Here is a 24,950-nt window from a genome sequence, read left to right on the forward strand (position 1 = left end):
CCGCTTCTGTACAGGACCTCCCGCAAGACTTCACAAAATGTTTCGAGGTAATGAGGGCCGAGATTCGTGCATCTAAAGAAGAGATTTTGGAGCACGTGGATGCCCTCAGTGTGGACTTGAGAGAGCTGGGAGGCAGGGTGGAGGCCCTAGAAGAGCGGGCAGATGAGCAGCAAGAAAAAAACGAGGAGGTAGAGCAACTCCTTAAAAAATTGGGGGAGCAGGCTGAGGACTTTCACTATAAGCTGGATGACCTTGAGAATCGGGGGCGCAGACAAAACCTTCGATTCCGGGGTATCCCGGAGAACGGAGACAAAGAAGATGTCCCAGCAGTGGTGCGTGCTCTCTGTGCCCAAATGGTGGGCCCTGAATTTAACTCCAACGAGATGGGCATAGAAAGAGCCCATAGAGCACTCAACGGAGAATAGCTCAGATGCCGCAAAGTGGGTGATGCGTGGAAGCGACTGCATGAAGCAGGATTGGCCCAGACTGCATCTTTACCGACAGAGATAGCGCCTGCAACGAAAGCCCGGTTTCAGCGGTGGAAGCGTGTGGAGAAAACTGCAAAGGCTTCAAGATCCAAGACTTGAAAGACTGGTGGGATGAAATGGGTGATGGTTCCCTGGACAGGGGAGATAACTTTCTTTTTTCAGAATCCCAGTGAACAGATGTCGGGGGGGAGAGGCGATTTTGAGTGCCTTGCTGGTTGGGTGGTCAGAGCCATCTATGTGAATGTATATGCAGGGTGGGTTGTGGAGTTGGGGTGGGTCTGAGTACTCATTCTTTTTATGTTAGAGTTTGTATTGTTATTATAAAATTGGTTAAGGGGGTCACATTCCTCTGGGTCCCAGGTAGCGCTACATAGCGCTGGCTGGTGGTTGGTGGCTTGTCTGTGGGGGGGGGGGGGGGGGGGGGGGGGGGAGAAGGGTGGGAGGGTCGGGAGGGAGGGATCGGGAGACTGGGGTCTTCCTTCAAAGCTTAGTGTAGATCAGAGTTTGATATATGGTGGATCTTAAGTTCCTTACTTATAATATAAAGGGTCTGAACTCTCCTTATAAGAGACATTCCTTACAGCGGGAATTGAGGCTGATGAACCCGCATGTAGTATTTTTGCAAGAAACCCACCTGCTAAAGAAATATGAAGGGTTACTGATATCTAAGCAGTACCCGCATGTGGTGTGTGCCTCAGATGAATCGGGTGCAAAAAAGAGGGGGGTGGCTATACTAGTCCATAAGGATGTCCAGGTGCAGGTTCTGCACCGGAAAAGGGACAGGGAGGGTAGATTTCTTTTTCTGCATGCACTGCTGGAGCAGGAAGAATATACTTTGGCTAACGTTTACGCTCCAAATGAAGGGCAGGAGGGTTTTTTCTTGCGCCTTCTGAGAGAGTTGCAAGCCTTCGCTGCAGGTAAAGTGTTAGTGGCGGGAGATTTTAACGCTACTATGCAACCAAGTGTGGATAGATCGGCACCGCCTGCCTCGGTGGATTGTAGCAACTCTCGAGGGTTGCAAAATTTTGTAGAAGAAATGGGTATGTATGATGTGTGGAGACAAGGGCATTCTAGAGGACGTGACTATACCTATTACTCCCCTGTACACCTTTCTTATTCAAGATTGGATTATATTTTCCTTGATAAAACATTGTCAGAGGGGGGAGGGGACTCAGGTATAGGCCCCATCACTATTTCTGATCATGCCCCTGCTTGGATGGTGCTTCCGTCCTTGCGAGAGGAGGAGAGAGAAAAAAGATGGACATTTAATAATAGCCTGCTACGAGACACGTAAATTGTGGCTGGTTTTATCCCTATAATGTTAGAATATTTCGACCTCAATGTGGACTCGAGACCGTCCCTAGGAACAGTGTGGGACGCCTTTAAGGCAATATCTAGGGGATACTTTATGAAATGTGCAGGTCAGAAGGCCCGGGCCCATAAAGCACGATTGATTAAATGTATGGACAGGGTGAGAGCCTTGGAGACCAGGTATCGGACCACGGGGTCGGTGTCCGACTACCGAAAGCTTCAAGACACGAGGCTTGAGATTGCCTCGTTGCACGAGGACAATTTGAAGTTTGTACATGCAAGGGTAAAACAAATTTATTATGAGGGTACCAATAAGCCAGGCAGACTGTTAGCTGCCAAATTAAGAAAGTTGAGATCAGATCGGCAAATCATGAGAGTTAAAGATGATAAGGGAGGGATGCTCCAGAGATCCGCACAGATCAGGAAATGCTTTGCCCAATACTATGAGACTTTATATAAAGAGGATGCTGCCGTACAGACTGAGAAAATAGAGGACTACCTGGTGGACAGGGGTCTGCCGACCTTGTCCGACTCTCAAAGACAGGAACTTGAGGAGCCAGTGGGGGTGGATGAGATTAAGCGAGTGGTAAAGGAACTCCCGACAGGGAAGGTTCCGGGTCTAGATGGCTTCACGAACGAGTTTTACAAAGCATATGTGGGAGTACTAGCACCTTACTTGGCAATGATCATGAACTCGGTGACAGAGGGAGCGCCTCTCCCTAAGACAATGCTGGAGGCGTGGGTGGCCGTGATACCAAAACCAGGTAAAGACAAAACAGACTGTGCCTCATATCGCCCAATTTCGATACTTAACTCTGACGTGAAAATACTGGCTAAAGTGATGGCGAATCGCCTGGGTAGAGTGCTTCCTAGCTTAATACATCCGGATCAGGTGGGCTTTATAGCCCAACGCCAAGCTATGGACAACATCAGAAGGACAGTGGACCTACTTTACGCTGCGCAGACAAAAGCTAGACCAGTGGTACTGCTTGGGTTGGACACAGAAAAAGCGTTTGATCGGGTCCACTGGGGGTACCTGGATAAGGTCATGCATAGAGCAGGGATAGGTCAGCAATATCGAGCCTGGGTTCAGGCATTATATTCATCGCTGACGGCCTGTGTCAGAGTGAACGGAGGGCACTCTGCGGCATTTCCACTTGGGCGTGGGACGCGGCAAGGGTGCCCATTATCCCCGTTATTGTTCGCCCTGGCGATGGCGATCCGAGATAATGATGATATTGCTGGAGTTAGAGTGGGTGCCCGAGAATACAAAATTGCTTTATTTGCTGATGACGTTCTCTTGACCTTAACGAAACCGCTGACCTCTCTCCCTAATCTCATGAAAGTGATAGAAGATTATGCGAGGGTGTCGGGATATAAATTGAATGCCAGCAAATCAACGGGACTGGCGGTTGCAATTCCCCTGAACCTGATGGACACCTTGAGGTCGTCCTTCGCTTTTAAGTGGGAGAATGAGGCAATGAGGTATCTTGGGGTGCAGATCACAGGCAAGTTATCCGAGCTGTTCACTGCCAATTACCCGGTCCTCAAGAGGTCTTTCCTGGTTTGAGAGGATAGCAGCGATAAAAATAAATGTTTTGCCACGTCTCCTGTATTTATTTCAGGTACTCCCCCTGCGGGTATCTAGAGCATTTCTGTCTGGGATGCAAGATATATTGATTAGATTCGTATGGAATCAGCAACGACCACGGCTACCTAGAGCCCTCTTATATAAGAGTAGACGGGAGGGAGGGTTGGGGATACCCAACCTTCAATGGTATTATTGTGCAGCACAGTCTAGGGCGGCAGTAGATTGGTTTCGACGAGAGGACCACAAGCTGTGGGTTGACATTGAACAAAATCTGGTAGGTTCTCGTAAGTTGGGACATCTAATGTGGATCGCAGGTAATCATAGGGATCGGGTGGATAAATTCCCACCTACAGTACAAGCTACTTTTCACTACTGGGACCTCCTGTCTCCCCAGCAGCAACCTTTGGTGTCAGGACTAGCCCTGATAGTGGATAATCCTCTGTTTGCCCCGGGTATAGGAAACACTACATTCTGTAAATGGGCGGAGGCGGGTTTGGACATGTTGGGTCAATTACATGTGGGGGAGACTATTGTACCCTTCGAGACTCTTGTGACTGACTTCGGTCTTTCACGGGGGGATCGATACGCCCACTTGCAACTACAACACCTTTTGAAAGGGAAGGCATATATGGGATGCCTGAAACGGGATACTCACCCGTTGGGAGGAGGTATGTGTGGACCCCAAGGGCACGAAAGGATTGATTTCCAAACTGTACACTTACTTAGTGAAAGGCTCCAAAACATCCATATTGAATAGAAAACGGTGGGAACAGGAGCTACAGTTCTCGTTACCGGAGACGGGTTGGCTGACCTTAGAGAGGAGTCTGTTGTGGGTCTCTTGTGCAGTGGACATGCAGGAGAATGCTGTAAAGGTATTCTATAGATGGTACCTGACCCCGGTTAGATTACACCATATGTTTCCGCAGGTTTCAAAGGGCTGCTGGCGGAATTGTGGGGGGGAGGGGACTATGGGACACATATGGTGGCTATGTCCTAAGGCACAGGCCTATTGGAGGGGTGTGCACTCTCGACTTCAAGTATGGCTCGGCAGTTCTGTGCGGTGGCATCCTTTGATCTTCCTATTAGGACAGAGACCTGAGGGCATTACATCTGATCAGTGGGGATTGGTAAGACAGTCCTTGGTGGCGGCCCGAGTCCACTTGGCCCAAAATTGGAAAAGACCACAGGTACCCTCAATGAGTGGTTGGCTTACTAAAGTGAGTTACATATGTGAAATGGAGAGACTGACTGCAGCGAAAGGGAGAAATTTTGCAAAATGGCAAAAGATATGGACTCCCTTTTTAAAGCACACAAAGGGAACTGGATAACAAATGTAATTTTAGCAGTCTTTACTGATAAGGATGGGAAGACCGGGGGGGGGGGGGGGGGGGGGGGAGGGTCAAGGCAGGTGAAGGGAGGGAGGATCTGTTGTATAAAATTAAAAATGATAGAAGTAACATAAGCTACTGTTAAAGCATTGTGTTGGTGATGGTGCGTTTCTTTACTAGATACCCAATGTTAGATTCATATTGTGTTAAGAAAGTGTAAGTTCTCTCATTGAGTTTGGACTGGTTATCCTATGCAATGATCAATAAAATCTTCTAAAAATAAAAAAAAAACTTTGTTACCTGATATATCGAACTGACATACAATTACAGGTTTGAACGGGGGGTTTATTGGGGGAAATATTAGATGTATAACTGCTGTTTTCATATATTGTAAAAGGGGGCGGGAAACAGAGACACAGAATATCTATAAAACTGAGGATCGGGGTTAACCAGTAATTGAGTTGCAACTAACGGAATGGGGAAGACATGATTGAATTAAGTGATATACGCATAGATCTTATGAGAACAGAGTTAAGAACAGGGAGACACAATAACACCAAAAGTGTTAAAGACGGCTGCATCATATGGAAGGGAGGGATAGAAGGGGTTTTGGATTTCTAAATTGTTAAATCTTGTTTAATATGCTTACAATGGGATTTTGTAATTGATTAATCATAAGATGGGTAGCATACATTCTAACAAATCAGAGAAAGGTCTGGGAGGGGGGGGGGGATGGGAGAGGGAGTCTCTTCTCAGGGACCCTAACAGAATTGCCTTTCATGATGGGAAAATGGTTAGGCAAACCTCGCAAGAGGTTAGATAGATATAAGGAGGAAGTAGAGGATGGGAGGGATGGCGGGGGGAGGGGATATGGGAGGATAAGGGGAGGGCGGCATTAGATGAGCTGGAAGGAAGGGATAGGGAGGACTCGGCTCTGTGCGGTTTGGGGGGGGTTGGGGGGCGGCACTGCGGCAGGTCTGAAGGGATGGGAAGTAGTGGCCTTGGAGACTCATCAATTTGACATTTGGATAGTAGGGGGGGAGCTAGGAGCTGGGCTGGCTCCTCCTACTCGGATAGATGTTAATTATCGGAGTGGGAAAGAACCTAAAGGGGAGGGATGAAACCAATAAGATTTTGTCTCCTGGAACGTGGGTGGGGTTACCTCCCTGATTAAGCGCCAAAAAATATTACAGGTTTTGAATCGACAAACAGCGGACATCGTATTTTTACAAGAGACCCACTTATCCTCCGAAGAACATGCCAAATTCAAAAATGGTGGGTAGGACATCTTTTAGAAGCTCCAACACAACAACGTAAGGCTGGCGTGGTTAGAGTGGTGGACTTTGGTCCTGGGGAACTGGGTTTGATTCCCACTGCAGGCACAGGTAGCTCCTTGTCACTTAACCCTCCATTGCCCCAAGTACAAATAAGTACCTGTATATAATATGTAAGCCGCATTGAGCCTGCCATGAGTGGGAAAGCGCGGGGTAGAAATGTAATAAAAATAAAAAAAATAAAATACTCTTTAGAAAAACACTGGATATTCAAGCCAAAGGTTGTTGGCGAGCGGAGAATGGCCGGTTTTTAATGGCCAAAGTAATGATAAATAAACAGGAGTTTTTATTAGCAAATATCTATGCCCCTAATGTTTACGATCAGGCCTTTTTTAGATCAGTGGTCCATGATATAGCCCAACATGCAGGAGTCCAGGTAATAATGGGAGGCGATTTCAATACGGTCCATGACCCCAATTTAGATACGTCGAGAGGACAGAGGGCCAAGAAAGGGGCTAGCCTATGAGGTATCCTGATGCTCTGTGAGACCTTAGATCTGATTGATGTGTGGCGGATGCTACGTCCCAATGACAAGAACTACACACATATATCCAGAGCTCACTCATCTCAATCACGAATTGACTGTTGGCTTCTTTCGGGAAGCCTTTTCTCCAAGGTGCAGGATGCAGGAATAGGGCCATATGAGGTTTCAGATCACGCATATGTGTGGTGGACCCTGAATGGGTCAGCGGCTAATGATCAGAGGCCTGACTGGCAATTTCCCTTGGCCTTGACTCATGATAATAAGTTTAGAGAACATATAGCACGCCAATGGATGGAGTTCCAACTTCATAATGCTGCACACCGGGAGGATCCAATTCTGTTCTGGGAAACAGCAAAAGCGGTCCTACGAGGACTGGGACAACAAGTTGGAAAAGCGCGTAAGCAGTGGGGTTGTACGCAAAATCCTCAGAAGAGAGAACATCTACTGGCACTGTAGATGTCATTAACACTGTTACATGAACGAGCAGTCAAATCCATACAATACTATAAATATCAATTGTATCTACATGGCAATAAACAGGGGAAGATGTTGGCCAGCTTAGTAAAAAGAAAGTTGGGGAAGCAGAAAATATTACAAATCAGGAACCCCGGGGGGATTTTAGTTCGATCAGACACAGACATAGTAGAAACATTTCGACAATATTATGACATGTTATATGAAAGACATTAGAGGAGGACTTAGATAGCCAGTCATACTTGGAGGGAAGGGACCTACCTTATTTAACTGACTTACAAAGAGCTAAATTGAATCATAAGATTACAGAAGACGAGGTATCCAGACTTATAAAACAAGGGGCTACACTCAAGGCACCGGGACCAGATGGATTCCGATATGAATTCTATAAAATCTTAGAACCAGTGGTGGTACCGACCCTGACGGTGTCATTTAATAAATTCGTAGAAACCGGAAATATGTCGGACTCTCTGAGAGAAGTCAGAGTTGTTGTACTACTGAAGCACGGATGGGACCCACAGAAGCCGGCTTCGTATAGGCCAATATCGCCAAACTGCTGGCTAACAGACTAGCGGTGATTTTACCTTCTATTATAGAAGATAGCCAGACTGGGTTCGTTAGAGGACGCACCATAGCTAAAAACTTGCGAAAGATCTTGGTCTTAATGGACTGGGTGGAGAAGCGGGGGACGCTTTCTCTTCTCATAAGTTTTAACGCGGAAAAGGCGTTCGACAGAATAAACTGGGACCATGCGGCGAAGTACGGCTTTGAGAAATTTTGGGTCGCAGCGGTCAAGGACTTATATGAGGCCCCACGGGCAAAAATTTGGGTGAAGGGAAAATTAGGTTCTTACCTTGGTAATTTTCTTTCCTTTAGTCATAGCAGATGAAGCCATTACGTATGGGTTATGTCCATCAACCAGCAGGGGAGACAGAGAGCACTCAAACTTTCACAGTGCCCTCTTGGCCAGCTAGCTCCATTGCCTCTTCAGTATTTGAAGCTTCCAAAGCAGTATGGCAAACCGCAATGGGAATCACAAGAGCTTTCCTCACAGCGAACGATGGCCCATCACAAGGGCATGAACTCATAAAGGAGGGAATGCACATCCTCCTGGAGGGAATAAACTCATCCTCCTTATTGTATAAGTGGAGGGGAACACACGCGCCTCCTGGAGGGAATCACACATCCTCCCAACACACTGGAGGGAATGAACTCATCCTCCTATTTATAGAACTGGAGGGGAACACACGCGCCTCCTGGAGAGAATCAACACATCCTCCAAAAAAAAAAAACATGCTGGAGGGAATGAACACATCCTCCTAAATTTAAACTGAACATGAATCCTGAAGATTGTTTTCCAACTTTCTCCCAAGGAAGGAACTTCAGGAAATTAGAACAGAACCTGAAAAACAGATTCACAGCATACAGACAATCATACAGGGAGGGCTCATGGCTTCATCTGCTACGACTAAAGGAAAGAAAATTACCAAGGTAAGAACCTAATTTTCCCTTCCTTGTCATCAAGCAGATGAAGCCATTACGTATGGGATGTAACAAAGCAATCCCTAGATAGGGTGGGAACAAGCCACACCACGCGCTAGCACTTGTGCACCAAAACGCACATCCCTCCTGGCAGCCACATCCAGCCTGTAATGTCGGGCAAAGGAGAGCTTAGAAGCCCATGTTGCTGCACTGCATATCTCTTGAAGAGAGAGTGCTCCAGTTTCAGCCCAAGAGGAAGAAATCGCTCTAGTAGAATGTGCCTTAAAGGCTACAGGCGGAACCCTGCCAGCCAGCAGATAAGCTGAAAAGATAGTTTCTTTGAGCCAGCGGGCAATAGTGGCTTTAGACACTGGAGACCCTCTGCGAGAACCAGATAGCAAAACAAACAGATGATCAGAAGTCCTGAAAGAGTTAGTAACTCGCAGATACTGCAGCAGAATCCTGCGCACATCCAAAAGGTGCAGCTGCCCAAAAGATTCTGGAAACTCTTTCTCTGAAAAAGAGGGCAAGAAAATAGGCTGGTTCAAGTGAAAGGCTGAAACCACCTTAGGCATAAAGGAAGGCACGGTCTGAAAATTGCAGAAATGGGTCTCTACAGGAGAGCGCCTGGAGCTCTGACACCCGTCTCGCCGAGGTAATGGCCACCAGAAAAATGGCCTTCAGTGTCAAGTCTTTCTCCGATGCTCGCTGAAGCGGCTCAAAAGGAGATGCCTGCAGGGTTTTCAAAACTAGCCCCAGGTTCCAAGCTGAACAGGGTGCTCGCACTGGAGGTCAGAGCCGAAGCACTCCTCTAAGAAACCGTGCCACATCTGGGTGAGCAGCCAAAGACACGCCTTCCATCTTACCACGAAGGGAGGCCAACGCTGCCACCTGCACCCGCAGGGAATTATAGGCCAAGCCTTTTTGTAAACCTTCCTGCAAAAAGTCCAGAATCGGCGAGACAGGAGCCCGCATTGGAACAATGGCTCTGGAAGCACACCAAGACTCAAACAGGCACCAAATCCTGGCAGAAGCCACGGAAGTGGACCGCTTGCGGGCTTGCAGGAGAGTGGAAATAACTTTATTGGAATAACCTTTATCCCTCAATTGCGCCCTCTCAATAGCCATGCCGTAAGACCAAAGCGGCCGGCGTCCTCCATGGCTACCGGTCCCTGAGTCAACAGGTTCGGTACCAGAGGTAACAGCAGAGGAGCCTCCAGGAGCATCTGTCGGAGGTCTGCATACCAAGGTCTCCTTGGCCAATCCGGGGCGATGAGGACCACTTCTCCTGGGTGCAGCCGAATCCGCAAGAGCAGGCGCCCTATCAAGGGCCATGGGGGGAAACACATAAAGTAGACCCGGAGGCCAGGGTTGAGCCAAGGCATCCAACCCCGCCGAGCGAGGATCTCTCCATCTGCTGAAGAAGCATGGGACTTTGGTATTGGCACTTGTCGCCATTAGATCCATCACGGGCTTGCCCCATTTGGCACAGATCTGCAGGAATACTTCATCTGCCAGATTCCATTCTGCTGGATCGATCTGATGCCTGCTCAGATAATCAGCCTGCACATTGCTCTGACCTGCAATATGAGCTGCCGACAGACACTGAAGATGCAGCTCGGCCCAGTGGCAAATCAGTTCGGCCTGCGCGGCTAGTGCTCTGCACCTTGTTCCGCCTTGTCGATTTATATAGGCCACCGTTGTCGTGTTGTCCGACATCACTCTGACAGCCAATCCTTCCAGGGTCACTTGAAAGGCCAGAAGCGCTTGAAACACCGCTTTCAACTCTAGACTCCGACTCCTCTGGTGTCCATAGACCCTGGGCATGCTTCCCCTTGCAGTGTGCACCCCAGCCCTTCAGGCTGGCATCTGTTACCACTAGGCACCAAACGGGGAGCGTCAGCGGCATTCCTCGCCGCAGCATGCTGTCCGAGAGCCACCACTCCATGCTGAGACGGGCCGCAGGGAGCCAAGTAAGTCTGCATTGGTAATCCTGAGAAATAGGAGACCATCTCCGGAGTAGGGAATACTGTAGAGGTTTCAGGTGCGCTCTCGCCCAGGGTACCACTTCCATCGTGGCTGTCATCGATCCCAGCAGCTGGACAATGTCCCAAGCTCACGGGCGGGACATCCTCAGGAGCAGACGGACCTGATTCTGAAGCTTGCACCGCCTTAGCTCGGGTAGGAACACAAAGCCCGAGACTGTGTCGAACCTGGCCCCCAAAAACTCTAGAGATTGTGAAGGGGACAGGTGACTTTTGGCCATATTGACGACCCAGCCTAGAGATTGCAGTACGGAGACCACTCTGGCTGTAGCTTGTAAGCTCTCTTGTCGCAGAGTCTGCTCTGATGAGCCAGTCGTCTAGGTACGGGTGAACCCTGATACCTTCTCGCCTGAGAAAAGCAGCTACTACCACCATTACCTTCGAAAAGGTGCGGGGAGCTGTGGCGAGGCCAAAAGGCAAGGCCCTGAACTGGAAATGTTTTCCCAATACCGCAAACCTCAGAAACTTCTGGTGCGGGGGCCAAATCGGTATGTGCAAGTAAGCTTCTTTCAGGTCTAGAGACGTGAGAAACTCTCCTGGCTGAACCGCCGCAATGACGGAGCACAGGGATTCCATGTGGAAATGCCGCACTCTCAGGGACTTGTTCACTTCTTTTAAGTCCAGAATAGGGTGAAAGGACCCACCTTTTCGCAGCACCACAAAGTAGATGGAGTATCGGCCGCAGCCTTGCTCGGCAGGAGGCACCGGGGTCACTGCCCCTAACCGAATCAGACCTTGTAAAGTCTCCTCCACCGCCGCCCGTTTGACGGCAGAACCGCATCGGGACTCCACAAACACGTCTCTTACTGGGGCGTTGAATTCTATTCTGTATCCATCTCTGATCAGGTCCAGAACCCACTGATCTGAGGAAATCTTGGCCCACTCCTCGACAAAGAGGGAAAGCTGTCCTCCGATGACAGGCATCGAGGAAAGGGCCGGCGCACCATCATTGAGAGGGTCGCCCCTGAACTCCTGGTCTTGAGCCACCGGCTGCGGAACGCTTGTCCGAGCGAAAGGAGTTCCTCTGCTGACCACGGGCACGTGAAGTGAACCCAGCAGAACGCCCCGGGCGGTACCTTCTAGCTTCACGGAAGCGAGGTCTGTACGAGGAGTGGACCGCCTGGCCCTTAGAGGAAGGCCTCTGCCTATCTTCGGGCAAGCGCTGGGGTTTTGGATCACCCAGGCCTTTCACAATTTTCTCTAACTCCTCACCAAATAGGAGAAGTCCTTGAAAAGGCAACTTCACCAACCTTTGCTTAGAGGCCATGTCCGCTGCCCAGTGTCGTAGCCACAGACGACGGCGAGCCGCCACTGCTACTGCCATTTGTTTAGCCGAAGCTCTGACAAGGTCATAAAGGGCATCAGCCAGAAAGGACAAGGCCACCTCCATCCGCGGAGCCACATCCAAGAAGGGCTCCGCTCCATCTCCGGGCTGAGCCACTGCCTGTTGCAGTCAAGCTAGGCAGGCTCTCACAGCATAACAGCTGCATGCAGACGCTCGAACAGTGAGACCTGCAATTTCAAAGGACCGTTTCAACGCTGTTTCCAGCCTACGGTCTTGAACATCTTTCAGGGCAACACCTCCTTCAACAGGGAGGGTAGTTCTCTTTGTCACCGCAGTGACTAGGGCATCCACTGTAGGCATTTGAAAACGAGCCATATGTCCCTCACGCAGAGGGTATAACTGCCCCATAGCCCTGGAAACTCTCAAAGGTCCCTCTGGGTCAGCCCACTGAGCCGAAACAAGCTCTAGGATGGAGTCATGCAAAGGGAAGGCCCGAGCAGCTTTCTTGGTACTAGCCATCCTGGGATTACCCGAGGAGGCCATGCCACTGTCAGGATCTTCAATCGAGAGGGCCTGCAGGGTATCTGAAATAAGCGCTAGCAGCTCATCACGGTGGAAAATCCTCACCGCGGAGGGATCATCCAGATCCTGTGGTAAATCCGCACCTGACTCTGGTTCTTCAGACCAAGAACGTCTGTCAGAGTTCTCCGAATCCTCACACCCCGACCACGGGGGGGGGGGGGGGGGGGGGGGGGGGGGAAGGTGCACCACAATCTGAAGGGGAATTAACCCTTCTGCGCTTATGTTTAGGCCAAGCATCCGGGAAAAAAGCCTCACTGGGCAGTCCCAGGCCAGAATCCATCGGGGGGGGGGGGGGGGGGGGGGGGGCAATCAGAGGAGCCTCAGGCGACCCTTGAGGAAGGGCTCTTTTCATCATGTATGCTTTATGCAGCAAAAGCACAAAATCCGGGGAGAAAATCTCACCCTGGGCACCCAAATCCTGTCTGGTGCTAGCCACTCCTGAAATAACCTCAACTCGAGGTGCCCCACCCGGCTCAGGTCTCTCCGTGTCCACGGAGGCCGCGCCATGCGGTGTAAGCAAAATGGCGCCCGCTGCCAGCTCAGAGCGGGAAGAAACATCGCTCGCCATGCTCGGGCCGGCTCCTACGCCAATACAACACGATTTACAGAGCCCTGCTGCTGATTTGCGCTTGCCACAAGTGGAACAGCGCTTTACATGGTCCGCAGCCATCGCCGAAAAACGGCGATAAAATCCAAAATGGCGATTTCGCGCCAAAATCGCCCCGATCGCGGGCCCACCCCGGAGGAGTTGGAAAACACTCTTACCTCAAAGGATCTAGTGTACAACTACGATCCTGCTGAAAATCAGGTCAAAAATCTCTGTTCCAGCGTGTCTGCGTTTAAAAACGCGACGCAACTTTTTTTTTTTTTTAAGCTGTGAGGAAAGCAGAGATATTGAAGACTCCGGAGGCTCAGATGAGTGGGAAAGGCAGGGAAAGGGCGAACCTATATGCCTGCATCCACTGTTGGTGGGTAAGGACAGGGAAAGCAAGGCAATATGTCCACATCCACAGAGGTATGGGTAAGGCAGGGAAAGGGCTAACCAGTGCCTTTAAAGTGAAGCTGCTATAGCCTCCAACACCCCGGTTAACAACTGGCAAGCCAGGAACCACCTCCCGGCAGAATTTTTCTGGAGCTCGAACAAGCTGCAGCCACCCTGCTAAGGGAGATAGAGAATACTGAAGAGGCAGTGGAGCTAGCTGGCCAAGAGGGCACTGTGAAAGTTTGAGTGCTCTCTATCTCCCCTGCTGGTTGATGGACATAACCCATACGTAATGGCTTCATCTGCTTGATGACAAGGAATGGGGTATTATCTGAATCCATAAATATTCAGCGGGGCACCCGACAAGGCTGCCCCTTATCTCCCTTATTATTTGTGCTAAGTATGGACCCTTTGATACGAGAAGTCCTTTTCAACCCAGACATTCAGGGAGTAGAAATGGGAGGCCAAAGTTTCAAGATCTCAGCCTTCGCAGACGACCTCTTGGGGCACCTGACTAATCCCTGGAGATCCCTTTCCAATCTAATGGATAGCATAGCGGAGTTCGGGGATTTTTCTGGGTTTAAATTAAATATGGATAAGTCCCTTGCTTTACCAACAAGTCTGATGGTACGTAGACAATGGGAGGGTTCCTTCCCTTTGAAATGGGCGAGTCGCCAATTTAAATATCTGGGAATTAAACTCCCATACAAAACATTTCTGATACGAGACCTAAACATGGCGTATTTATTAAACAAATAGGACATCTCTCCCAATCTCAATGTATGGCCAGATACAATTATATAATATGATTGTATTCCCCAAATGGCTCTTTATATTGCAAACCTTGCCAATTCAGCTTTTAAAGAAAGACATAACAACCTTATATAAAATAATATCTAAATGTTGTTGGCAAGGGAAAAAAACCGAAAACTCCATTAAAATACTTATTAGGCCCTTGGGAACGAGGGGGCTTAGGGATACCGGATATGCACACTTATAATTGGGCATGCTTGTTAAGGCACTTAGGGGATTTGGTCTCAGGAAAAACAAAAATACACTCCTAAGGAGTTGGTCAATGGAACATATATTCACTGGTACATTGTCCCACGGGGGATATCCCGGGGGAGCTCAGGGACAACGTTCTCTTTAAGTCCATGAGGGCGACATGGAACTTCTTAATTCCTTTACTGGGCGGGAACCCGTGACAATCGGATCACATATCAATAGTGGGGAACCCGGCTTTCACGCCAGGGAATGACAATATTAGTTTTCGACTATGGGAAAGTAAAGGGATTTGATATATTGAAGACTTACTAGATGCGACAGGATGGCTGGAGACATAGGAAACAATGTTGGAGTCCGGGAAGGTGGAGTCACAAGATTTCTTCGCCTATCGGCAAATAGAACACTATGTACACAGTTTAGATATTACAGATCCAAAATTTCCCATCAGACAGAAAATAGAGCTTTATAAATCTATTCGAGATAAAGGGTTGTCAATAACAATATTGAAACATTACCTAGATAAACTACAAAAGACATCAGGAAGGGAGATACTACAACAAAGATGGAGTCGAGATTTGGACATCCCGGCCAATACCTTAGATCTGGGCAAACTGATAGGGCGCATACCATCAGGGTCGATAAGTGCGGAACTTCGAGAATGTAATTTTAAAGTAATACACAGAGCATATTTTACACAAGAACGCTTATTTAAGGTGGGAGGGATTGATTCCCCCATTTGTACAAAATGTAGGACAGAGGTTAACTCATTTACTCATGCGTTCTGGAACTGTGAACACATCCAAACATTCTGAAAGAAGGTGGCTCTATACTTGGAACAGTTGGGGGACGACGACAGGTGAAAGTATCCCCAACGGGATTCCTTTTAGATCGTTATGAAGACTTTGGTACACAGGATAAACATTTTAAACTGTTGATTCGGAAAGCAGGGATGTTGGGCAAGAGAACAGCGTTGGGAGCATGGACCAGCGACCAGGCGCCATCGTATTGGCAGTGGAGGAATAGATTGCATGGGTTGATGCTTTTGGAACTCCAATACACACGTTCGACTTTTAAGAGGAGAAAATATTTTTTGTTAACCTGGGATAGATTATTCATTCCTTGTCACACAGAACCCGCAGTTTAGTGTTGAACTCAATTCCGAGTGGGGAGACACAAAGAAGGTAATAGGAAGTAGTGGAGGGGAAGACATTGGGACGGCTGGGGCGTCTCAAGACCTCGGATGCGCACAGAGTCGAGTTACCATAATAATTAAGAGGGGAAGAAAGGGGACAAGATAAGTAATGAAGAAGACCTACCAGAATAAAAAGTTATTGACTTAAGGTCAGTTGTCTGAATGAGAGAGGGAAGGGGGGGGGGGGGAACATGTTGACTGTTTAATTTGGTTGATTCATTATTCATAAAACGTTGAAACATAAATAAATATACAAAAATAGAAGGGGAGGAGGGGATAAAATGTTAAAAGTTTGATGACGGACTGTATTATTGTATCTATACAGAACACATTTTCATATTTGAATTTCAGTATGTTTATATTGTTGACGGTGTTTCTTATGCAGGTCATCGATAAAAATGTTGCACTATAAAACAACTATTGAAACATGAGATCTTCTCCCACGTCAGCCCGGGGGGGTCATCAGAGCCCAGACCTCACGGGGTATTGATGGAGAGGAGGTTGTAAATTTTAGTTGGAGTTTGAGATAGTTGGATGTGAGACTATAATAATTTGGCCAATAAAGGGTGCATGACTACTAATGCTATGAGGGAAGGTGGGGGATTGGGGAGAAAGATGTTATAAAAAATTATTAGGATGTTAATTTGTATTAAGTTGTTTACATGCAGCATGATATGTCTGTGGAATTACGCAGTGTATTATATTGAACAGTTGTAATATGCTGAAGTTTCAATAAAAAAACCGTTTAAACATAAAAATAAATGGCTCAGACTTCCGGTGGAGCTGTGCAGGAAGATGGCCACCGAGAAGTGAGCTCCGCCAGACCCCAATCGAGGCCCCCCGAACCCCCTGCCGAAGGATCATACAGCTCCCTAGAGCAGGTGCAAGTGCGGGGACGCGGGCAGAAAGGCAGAAGAACGCCCAGCAGGATCGGGGAGAGCTGGGGGAGTGCCAAAACAAGCAGGGATCCAAGATGGCGGACGGAGACGGAGCGCAGTGATCCTAAAAGCGCGGGACCCGAAACTGGGATCCTCAGAGGGCTGCGAGGAGAGAGTTGGCGCCCCAGACAGACTGGGAAGAGCAGTGGCTGGTGCAGTGGAGGCCAGCGAGCAGAGGGAGTGACGGGCACTCCCCCTCCCTGGCCGGGAATAACAGTAGCAGAGGGTGCAGAGGAGGTCAGTGGCCGGAGGATAACAGGAGCAGCGGCGGAGCCCCGATCCAGGGAATGGTGAAGAAGAGGTGGTAAAGGCATCCCCCCTGAAGGCAACCGGTGTCCAAAGGAGCAGAGGAAAAAGATTAACCATCAGTGCAGGCTGAGGGTGCGTTTGTGACGCCAGAACAAGAAGCAACGAAGGTAATGGAGGAGAGCTTCCCCCCTGGACAGAGCAGAAGTCTGGAGCTGATTGTCGAATTGAGGGGGTGAGTGCATTTGGGCCCACAACAAAATAGAGTTCATTGCTAGAGAGGACTGAGCTAAGGAGAACACCTTGTATAATACAAGCTGAACGTCTCATACTAAGTACATAAGTACATAAGTACATAAGTAGTGCCATACTGGGAAAGACCAAAGGTCCATCTAGCCCAGCATCCTGTCACCGACAGTGGCCAATCCAGGTCAAGGGCACCTGGCACGCTCCCCAAACGTAAAAACATTCCAGACAAGTTATACCTAAAAATGAGGAATTTTTCCAGTCCAATAGCGGTCTATGGACTTGTCCTTTAGGAATCTATCTAACCCCTTTTTAAACTCCGTCAAGCTAACCGCCCGTACCACGTTCTCCGGCAATGAATTCCAGAGTCTAATTACACGTTGGGTGAAGAAAAATTTTCTCCGATTCGTTTTAAATTTACCACACTGTAGCTTCAACTCATGCCCTCTAGTCCTAGTATTTTTGGATAGCGTGAACAGTCGCTTCACATCCACCCGATCCATTCCACTCATTATTTTATACACTTCTATCATATCTCCCCTCAGCCGTCTCTTCTCCAAGCTGAAAAGCCCTAGCCTTCTCAGCCTCTCTTCATAGGAAAGTCGTCCCATCCCCACTATCATTTTCGTCGCCCTTCGCTGTACCTTTTCCAATTCTACTATATCTTTTTTGAGATACGGAGACCAGTACTGAACACAATACTCCAGGTGCGGTCGCACCATGGAGCGATACAACGGCATTATAACATCCGCACACCTGGACTCCATACCCTTCTTAATAACACCCAACATTCTATTCGCTTTCCTAGCCGCAGCAGCACACTGAGCAGAAGGTTTCAGCGTATCATCGACGACGACACCCAGATCCCTTTCTTGATCCGTAACTCCTAACGCGGAACCTTGCAAGGGGCGGGAAATACAAGGGTCATAGCTAACCAGCGCTAAAAGGACTTTTGAGTAAATAAAGTCAAGGTAAGGAGACAAACAGGATGCCGCCGAAAGAGAGCCTGGAAAAATTCAGGTATACGACAGATCAGGCGGGGAAGGCGAAACAGGAGGCGGCAGGAGCCAGCCAGGGAGCGGAGAAGATGGCAGCAATTCCTTCAGATTCAGAGGAAGAATCCCTCAGAGAAGTGGGTGAGAATAATGAAGACATTACTAAAGCAGATGTGGTGGGCTGGTTCAAAGAACTGAAGTCAGAACTGGAAGGGGTCAGAAAAGATATTCAAAGCACACTCAGAGAGATCCGGACGGAGATTAGAGACCTGGGATCACGTGTGGATGGAGTGGAGGAGAAGATGGAAATAGTACAGGCGAAAGTACAGAGAAAAAAAAAAAAAAAGGTAGAGGCACATGTTGCGGCAGTAGAAATCCAATAGTAAAAGACCAGGTGGAAGACCTTGAAAACAGATCTCGCCGCAACAATTTACAGTTTAAAGGAATTCCAGAACTGGACATTTTCAGCAATTGCGAGGCGGTGATCAAAGAACTGTGTCAATACATCTTAAGCCCGGAGGGTGAAAGTGTGCAAAGAGACATCAGTTTACAAAGCGTACATCACAGTACGGGTTTCCAATGGGAATCCGCACTGAGAGATATAGCTTGTTTTCTGGATTTCCCTACCAAAGAACTGATACTGGCAAAGGCAAGACAACAGAAGGTGATACAATGGAAAAATTATAAGATAGGAGTATATCAGGACTTGGCGGGAACCACACTGCAAAAATGAAGAGCAATGGGAGAAGTGACAGGCTTCATGAGAGCTAAAGGGATTCAATACAGATGGCTTTTCCCCTTTGCAATGTGGCTCACGGTGGTGGGCAAGTCACGAAAGGTGAAGACACCTGCGGAAGCATGGGCAGCGCTGAGACTGTTAGGATGTGAGGGACTCCCAGACCGGGAGCAACAGCCACTGAAGGAGGTGGAGCCAAGAACAGACTCGGCATGGCAGATGGTAACCAACAGAAGGAAGAAGAACGATAGAAGCGTGTCCTGATGACCTCAACGAGAGGGAGTAGTGATAAGTCTGACAAACTTTCAGGAACAAAGACTGCTATTGATGTTTGGTGGTGAGCTGACCTAGCATGGGGGGTAGGTGGGGATGAGGGCTTACTATTAAAAAGATTAGAGGGGAGGAGTCGGGGAGGGGACGACTCGGGGGAATGGGGGCAAGAGGAGAGTCCTTTCTAACCAATAGACCAAGTCATGATCGGTGCGAGGGGAGGAAAAGGGTGGGGAAAGGGGGAGGGGGTAGGCAATGGATGGAAGGGGAAAATTCAGGGAGAGGGAAGGGGGAGGGATTGAAGATGGGTACCTGGAATGTCAATGGGCTCAATGACCCCCGTAAACGAACAAGGGTAATGAGAGAGTTAAACCGGTTGAGGTGGGAGGTGATGTTCTTGCAAGAGACACACTTGAGGCCCAGGGATGGGCATCTGCTACAAGGTAAAATATATAAAGAGGTGGTAACACGCCAAGGCACCGGGGGGGGGGGGGGGGGGGGGAAGAGGGAGAGTGGCCATATTGGTAAGACAGACATGAGGGATGATCATTAAAAACAAATTCAAGGACACAACGGGGAGATGTGTGGCCCTAAGGGGACTGATACAGGGGAAGGAGGTAACATTGATTAACATCTATGCCCCTAATACGGGACAGGGAGGATTTTTTTCACACATTATGGGAGGAGATTCAAGGGTTCATAAGGGGACGGGTGATTGTGGGAGGAGATCTCAATATACCCCCAGATGCTCGATTAGATCACTCGGGAGGATGGGGATACCAGTCGGGTTCGGGGAGAAAGGCACTTCATAAATTTCTGAAACAAATGGAACTGGTGGACAGTTGGAGGATGATACATGGCATGCAACGGGGATATACGTTCTACTCCCATGCAGCGAACTCCTACACCAGGATAGATGGGTTGTGGGTACATCGCAACAGTGCACCAACGATAGAGGAGGCAGAAATAGAACCTATTCAAATCTCTGACCATGCCCCCATGTGGATTAGATTACAGGGGTGGAGGCACAGGAAGAGGAACACCACTTGGACACTTAATGAGTCTCTACTGGGTGAGGAACAGGTGAGGGATGAGGTACAGGCCATCATATAGGAGTACTGGAGCATTAATGACACGGGGGAAATGGGGGGATGGGATCTTGTGGGATGCGATGAAGGGAGTATTGATCAAATGGGGAGCTAGAAAACAAAAAACAAAAGGGACAGGTGATGATGGCTTTGCGGTTGCGACTAAATAAACTGGAAAGGACCCACCAGAGAAACCCATCTTCACGAGTATGGGCAAAACTCAAAAAGATTAGGGAGGAGCTGGAACAGGCGCAGATGGAAGAGGTGGAATATATGAGAACGCGCCTCCAGCAGCAGTTTTTTTAATTCGTTAATAAGTCAAGCACCATGCTGGCTAGATGCCTGAGAGCTAAAAGGGTGAAGTCGATGATACAGAAAATAAGAGATGAGAAAGGGGGATGGGTGTATACAGATCAAGACACAGAAAAGGGATTTCTAAAGTATTACACAGAATTGTATAAAGCACCGGAGGGGGAACAGCCGGAGAGTATAGCCTGATATCTGGATCAGATCCCCCTGCATAGATTGAGTGAAGCGGAGTGTCACAGGATGGGTGAACCAATAGGGCTGGGGGCCTGAACTATGGTAGTTTCTCTGGTGTGTGGTCCACAGGAGTGTTTATTAGGAATGTACAATGAGCGGGAGTAAACTGATGCGGTGGGGACTAGCAGCGGCTAAGTGTCTTATTGCGTGCTGCTGGAAATCAGTGGACCCTCCAAATATAGGGGATTAGAAGGTTAAGGTGAGACTTTTGTGACATATGGAGCGTTTAACGGTATATAAGAGGGAGGGAGAACTTAAACGCAAAAGGGGATGGAAAAGACTTCAGCAAATGGTTGAGAGACTCCAGAGGGGTTCGAGACACATTCCAGGGAGGGGGGTTGGGGCAATGTTGATTCTACCACCTGTGTTAGGTAAGAGAATAACTAATATGGGGAAAACTTAGTGGGGAACATGGTTGGAGGGAATTGTTTAAAGGAAATAGTTTGGAATTAACGGGCTGTATTGATGTTTTATAATACCAGATAGCTGGAACGTCTGTACGTTGAGACAATGTAAAGAGACGGACACAAAAACTGATGTATATTTAATGGTTCCAAACGTAAACATAATAAAAATATGCAATAAAAATTTAAAGTTAAAAAATAAATAAATGGCTCAGGTAAGTTCCCATGGTGTCAGTAGTCTGACCAGCTGCAGGCAATCCTGTGCTGGAGAGATAAGCTATGCTGAATAGATAAGTGGTTAATAGCAAACAAGACAAAGGGACAGTCTAAAGAAAATCTCTACGGCACTGAAGGATCCAGGTGGTTAGGAAGGAATGAGCTGAGTATGTGAAATGACACGTACACATGTTTATACGGGGGGGGGGGGGGGGGGGGGGGGGGGGAGCAGATATGGAGCAGGTGCATGGAAAAGCAAGGTTCATGCAGTGATCATACTGTGAAGCCAACCAATGACAATGGAGGAAAACTATAAACAAGAGTTTGGTAGGCTGGTTGGTGGAAGTTATGTTAACTGGAACATAATACCACAAAGATATAGTAACAGAGTCATGTGATAAGGCCAGGTACACACAGTTAAATATATAAAAGGAATGGTTTACTACTACAGAAACAGGAATTTTGCTAGCACTGAGAACCGCTTTTGATTCCAGACTGGTAATTCCTCCACAGGAATTACCAGTATGTATTACTTATGTATGTATTACTTATGAATTGTAATTGGCAAAACAGTAATTAGATGTCTATTTTCCTATTTGTAGTAAATAAGCTTCCATGATAAATTTATGATTGGCTAATGGTGTATCTCTTCCTGTGATCTTTAGTCCAAATTATTTTATCCAGGGAATAAGTGTCTGAAAGTTTAGCATTGCATTTTGTAGCCTGTCTGAAAAGGAGTTATAGGTATAAGGCTAAACACCCACTAAGAACAGGGAAAATACTTACTGTATCTGTAAATATGTAAACCACTTTGGTTGTATCACAGAAAGAAAGTATATTGAGACTTAAACAAAAGTTGAATCTTACTGTGAAAGATGGAACTTCTTCACTTTTTATTTCTCCCATTCGAACCAGATAGTTGATGAAGTCCCTGGCAGCATTACTCTGGGCATCTTTCTTGTTAGTGGAGTTGCCCATGCCAGTATAGTTAAAGCCATCCACCCGCACCTGCAACAGCAACAATATCCTCAGTAAAAAAAAAAAAAAAAAAAAAATATATATATATATATATATATCTCTCTCTCTAATATAATAATTTGCTCCTCCAACATTCCAATGTGTCTCACTGGGATCGTAACCACCTGCTGACATCATTCCTCCAACGTTCCAATGTGTGTCACTGGGATTGTAACCACCGGCTGACGTCACTCCTCCAACGTTCTACGTCCCCCCTCCCTCCCAGTTCCATGGGACCCAGGAACTGGGACGGAGGAACAGAGGGAGGGGGACCATAAAAATGGGAGGGAGGGAGGGGGCCTGGAACTCGGAGGGAGGTGGAGGGGGGCAGGGGAGAGATGCTGCACATGGATGGATGGAGGGGGCAGGGCACAGAGGACGTTGCCTGCATATGGATGAATGCAGGGGAGGGAGGGGACCCTGAAACTCGGAGGGAGGGGGGACGGAGGCAGGGAGGGGGAGACCCTGGAACTCGGAGGGCGGGGAGACCCTGGAACACACTCATGCTCACACACACACTCACACATTCACTCTCTCTCACACAGTCACTCTCACACACACTCAAACATACACACTCCGAGGAAAACCTTGCTAGCGCCCGTTTCATTTGTGTCAGAAACGGGCCTTTTTTACTAATATATATATATATGCAGCAGAATAGTGAGAGCACAACTCAAGTGCTTATACATATGTGCTGTCCATGAGGCAGTCTATATGCCGATCCCAAAAAGCTGAAGGGTCAAAAGGTCACAGTGATATGAAGAGATCTACATGTCTGACGACAACTATAATCAAAACAGTTACTTACAGTCACTCTGAATTTATATTCATTCAGAAATAAATATTAAAACATATATGATACTTAATTGGACTAAGAATATATTTGACTAACTTTTGAGAGCTTTTAAAAAAAAAACAAAAAAAACCCCCCGAGTCATACTAAAATGAACAAAAACAGGCAACAGCAGAAAAATTAAACATGAAAAACATGCCAGAGTCTAGAGGGGAGAGGAGAGGGGAAAAAAAAAAAAGATTAAAGGGTGATCAGAAATTGTTTTAGTCCTTAATTTTGATTCTAAAGCGCCTGATCATTTTAAATTCAAAGTCTGATGTTCCTGGATTGTTTTAGTTTTCATGTTTTTTATTGACGAGAAAACACAACAATGCATGTTTATCAATCCAAGTAAAATCATCAAACTTTTAATTTTCTCCCCCCACTCCTTCCTCCCATAAACCCTTTTTTATTTCAATATTTTAATTGATAAGCCAAAATAACCACATCTTTCACAAATATTCAGATAGTGAAATATACAGACTATCATCAATCTTTTAGCAAGTTCCCCCCCCTTCCACACCACCCTCTATTAATATAACATTATGACACGCAAAGACCAGAACCTTGAATCACACCCCAACCACAGCCCCCTTCCCACCCCTCCCCCATGTCCACCCGGACCTGTACTCCGATAGTCCGGTGACCCCCCCATCCCACACGGGAAGCCTACTGACCAAATAGGGCTCAACAATGATAGAAGTTCATGGGGTCACTGTAAAGCATAATATTATAACATATTGAGAAGCAGACTTCGCCCTCGGGGACTCAACGCGTGCAAATAAGGATTTCAGATACCTGGAAAGTGAGAGATGCTAGGGACTCACCTGGCCTTCTAGCAGCTGATTTTACTGCTAACATCCACCTCAGAATGGGGAGGGGGGGGAGGATGTAGGGTTATTGAGATAGGAGGTGGTAGTAATTGAGGTGGGGGATAACAAAAACAAAAAGTAGGTAACTAATGTTGAACTTATACTCATTGAGGTGTATTTTCAAACCACTTACACTTATAAAGTTACACAGAGTATGGGTCCCTGTCAGATTTCACCCTTAACCTTAATAAATTTTGTGCGATGGCATTGGATGAGAAGACGGAAAGTTTGTGGAGGGGGGAGTTTCCACTACGGTGGGAGGCCACAAAGATGAAATATCTGAGGATATTTCTCACTAAGGACATGGCCTCTCTGTACAAGGCTAATATCAATCCACTGATAGATATGAGCAGAAGAAATTGGCAATGTGGAGGGCCCTTCCGCTTACAGTGTGGGGGCGGATAGCGCTATGGGTCTTGAGGAGGCTTCTGCAAGACTTCCTCTGGCAGGGGAAGCGACCAAGGCTGCCACTTGATATAGTTGCTACTCTGAGGGATGGGGAAGGAATGGGTCTTTTGAATATAAGATCTTTAACAATTGCATGTGCAATGCACCATATTAATGATAGGTATCGGGGGGGGGGGGGGGGGGGGGGGTCTTCTGATTTTTCTTTAACACCGGTAGAGACGTCTTTGTTCCCGGAGGTACACTTTAGTCATCTCATACACTCCGGTGGGAATTTACCACCTCATGCCTTTTTAAGACATCCGTTACTGCAGTTTCTATGGGATACCTGGCGTTGAATGTGTAGGAGGCATCATTTTTCAGCTGTTTGTTCACCATGGCTTTCTATATGTAACAATCCTGCTTTTCCCCCGGGTCAGGGGAGTTGCATTTTTAGTACGTGGGCTAAGAGAGGTATAGTTTATTTAGTGCAGGTAGTCACAGAAGAGGGTTGTATGCGCACTTACTCTGATTTGCAGATTCAATATGGGATTCCTCCTGGACACCTATTTGAATACTA

The 24,950-nt window shown here is 47.6% G+C and overlaps 1 protein-coding gene across 2 annotated transcripts in view; it reads right to left on the reverse strand.

The window, feature by feature from the left end:
• The window catches only part of DHX9 (DExH-box helicase 9), a 334,908-nt gene that overhangs the window by 292,110 nt on the left and 17,848 nt on the right, over positions 1-24,950 (reverse strand). For both annotated transcript variants that reach the window (XM_030205460.1, XM_030205459.1), the window contains exon 3: positions 22,133-22,273. In XM_030205460.1, coding sequence (XP_030061320.1) covers positions 22,133-22,273 — 141 coding nt within the window. The remainder of the gene's footprint in view (positions 1-22,132; positions 22,274-24,950) is intronic.

Source organism: Microcaecilia unicolor, chromosome 6 (assembly GCF_901765095.1).
Source record: "Microcaecilia unicolor chromosome 6, aMicUni1.1, whole genome shotgun sequence".
NCBI lineage: Eukaryota > Metazoa > Chordata > Amphibia > Gymnophiona > Siphonopidae > Microcaecilia > Microcaecilia unicolor.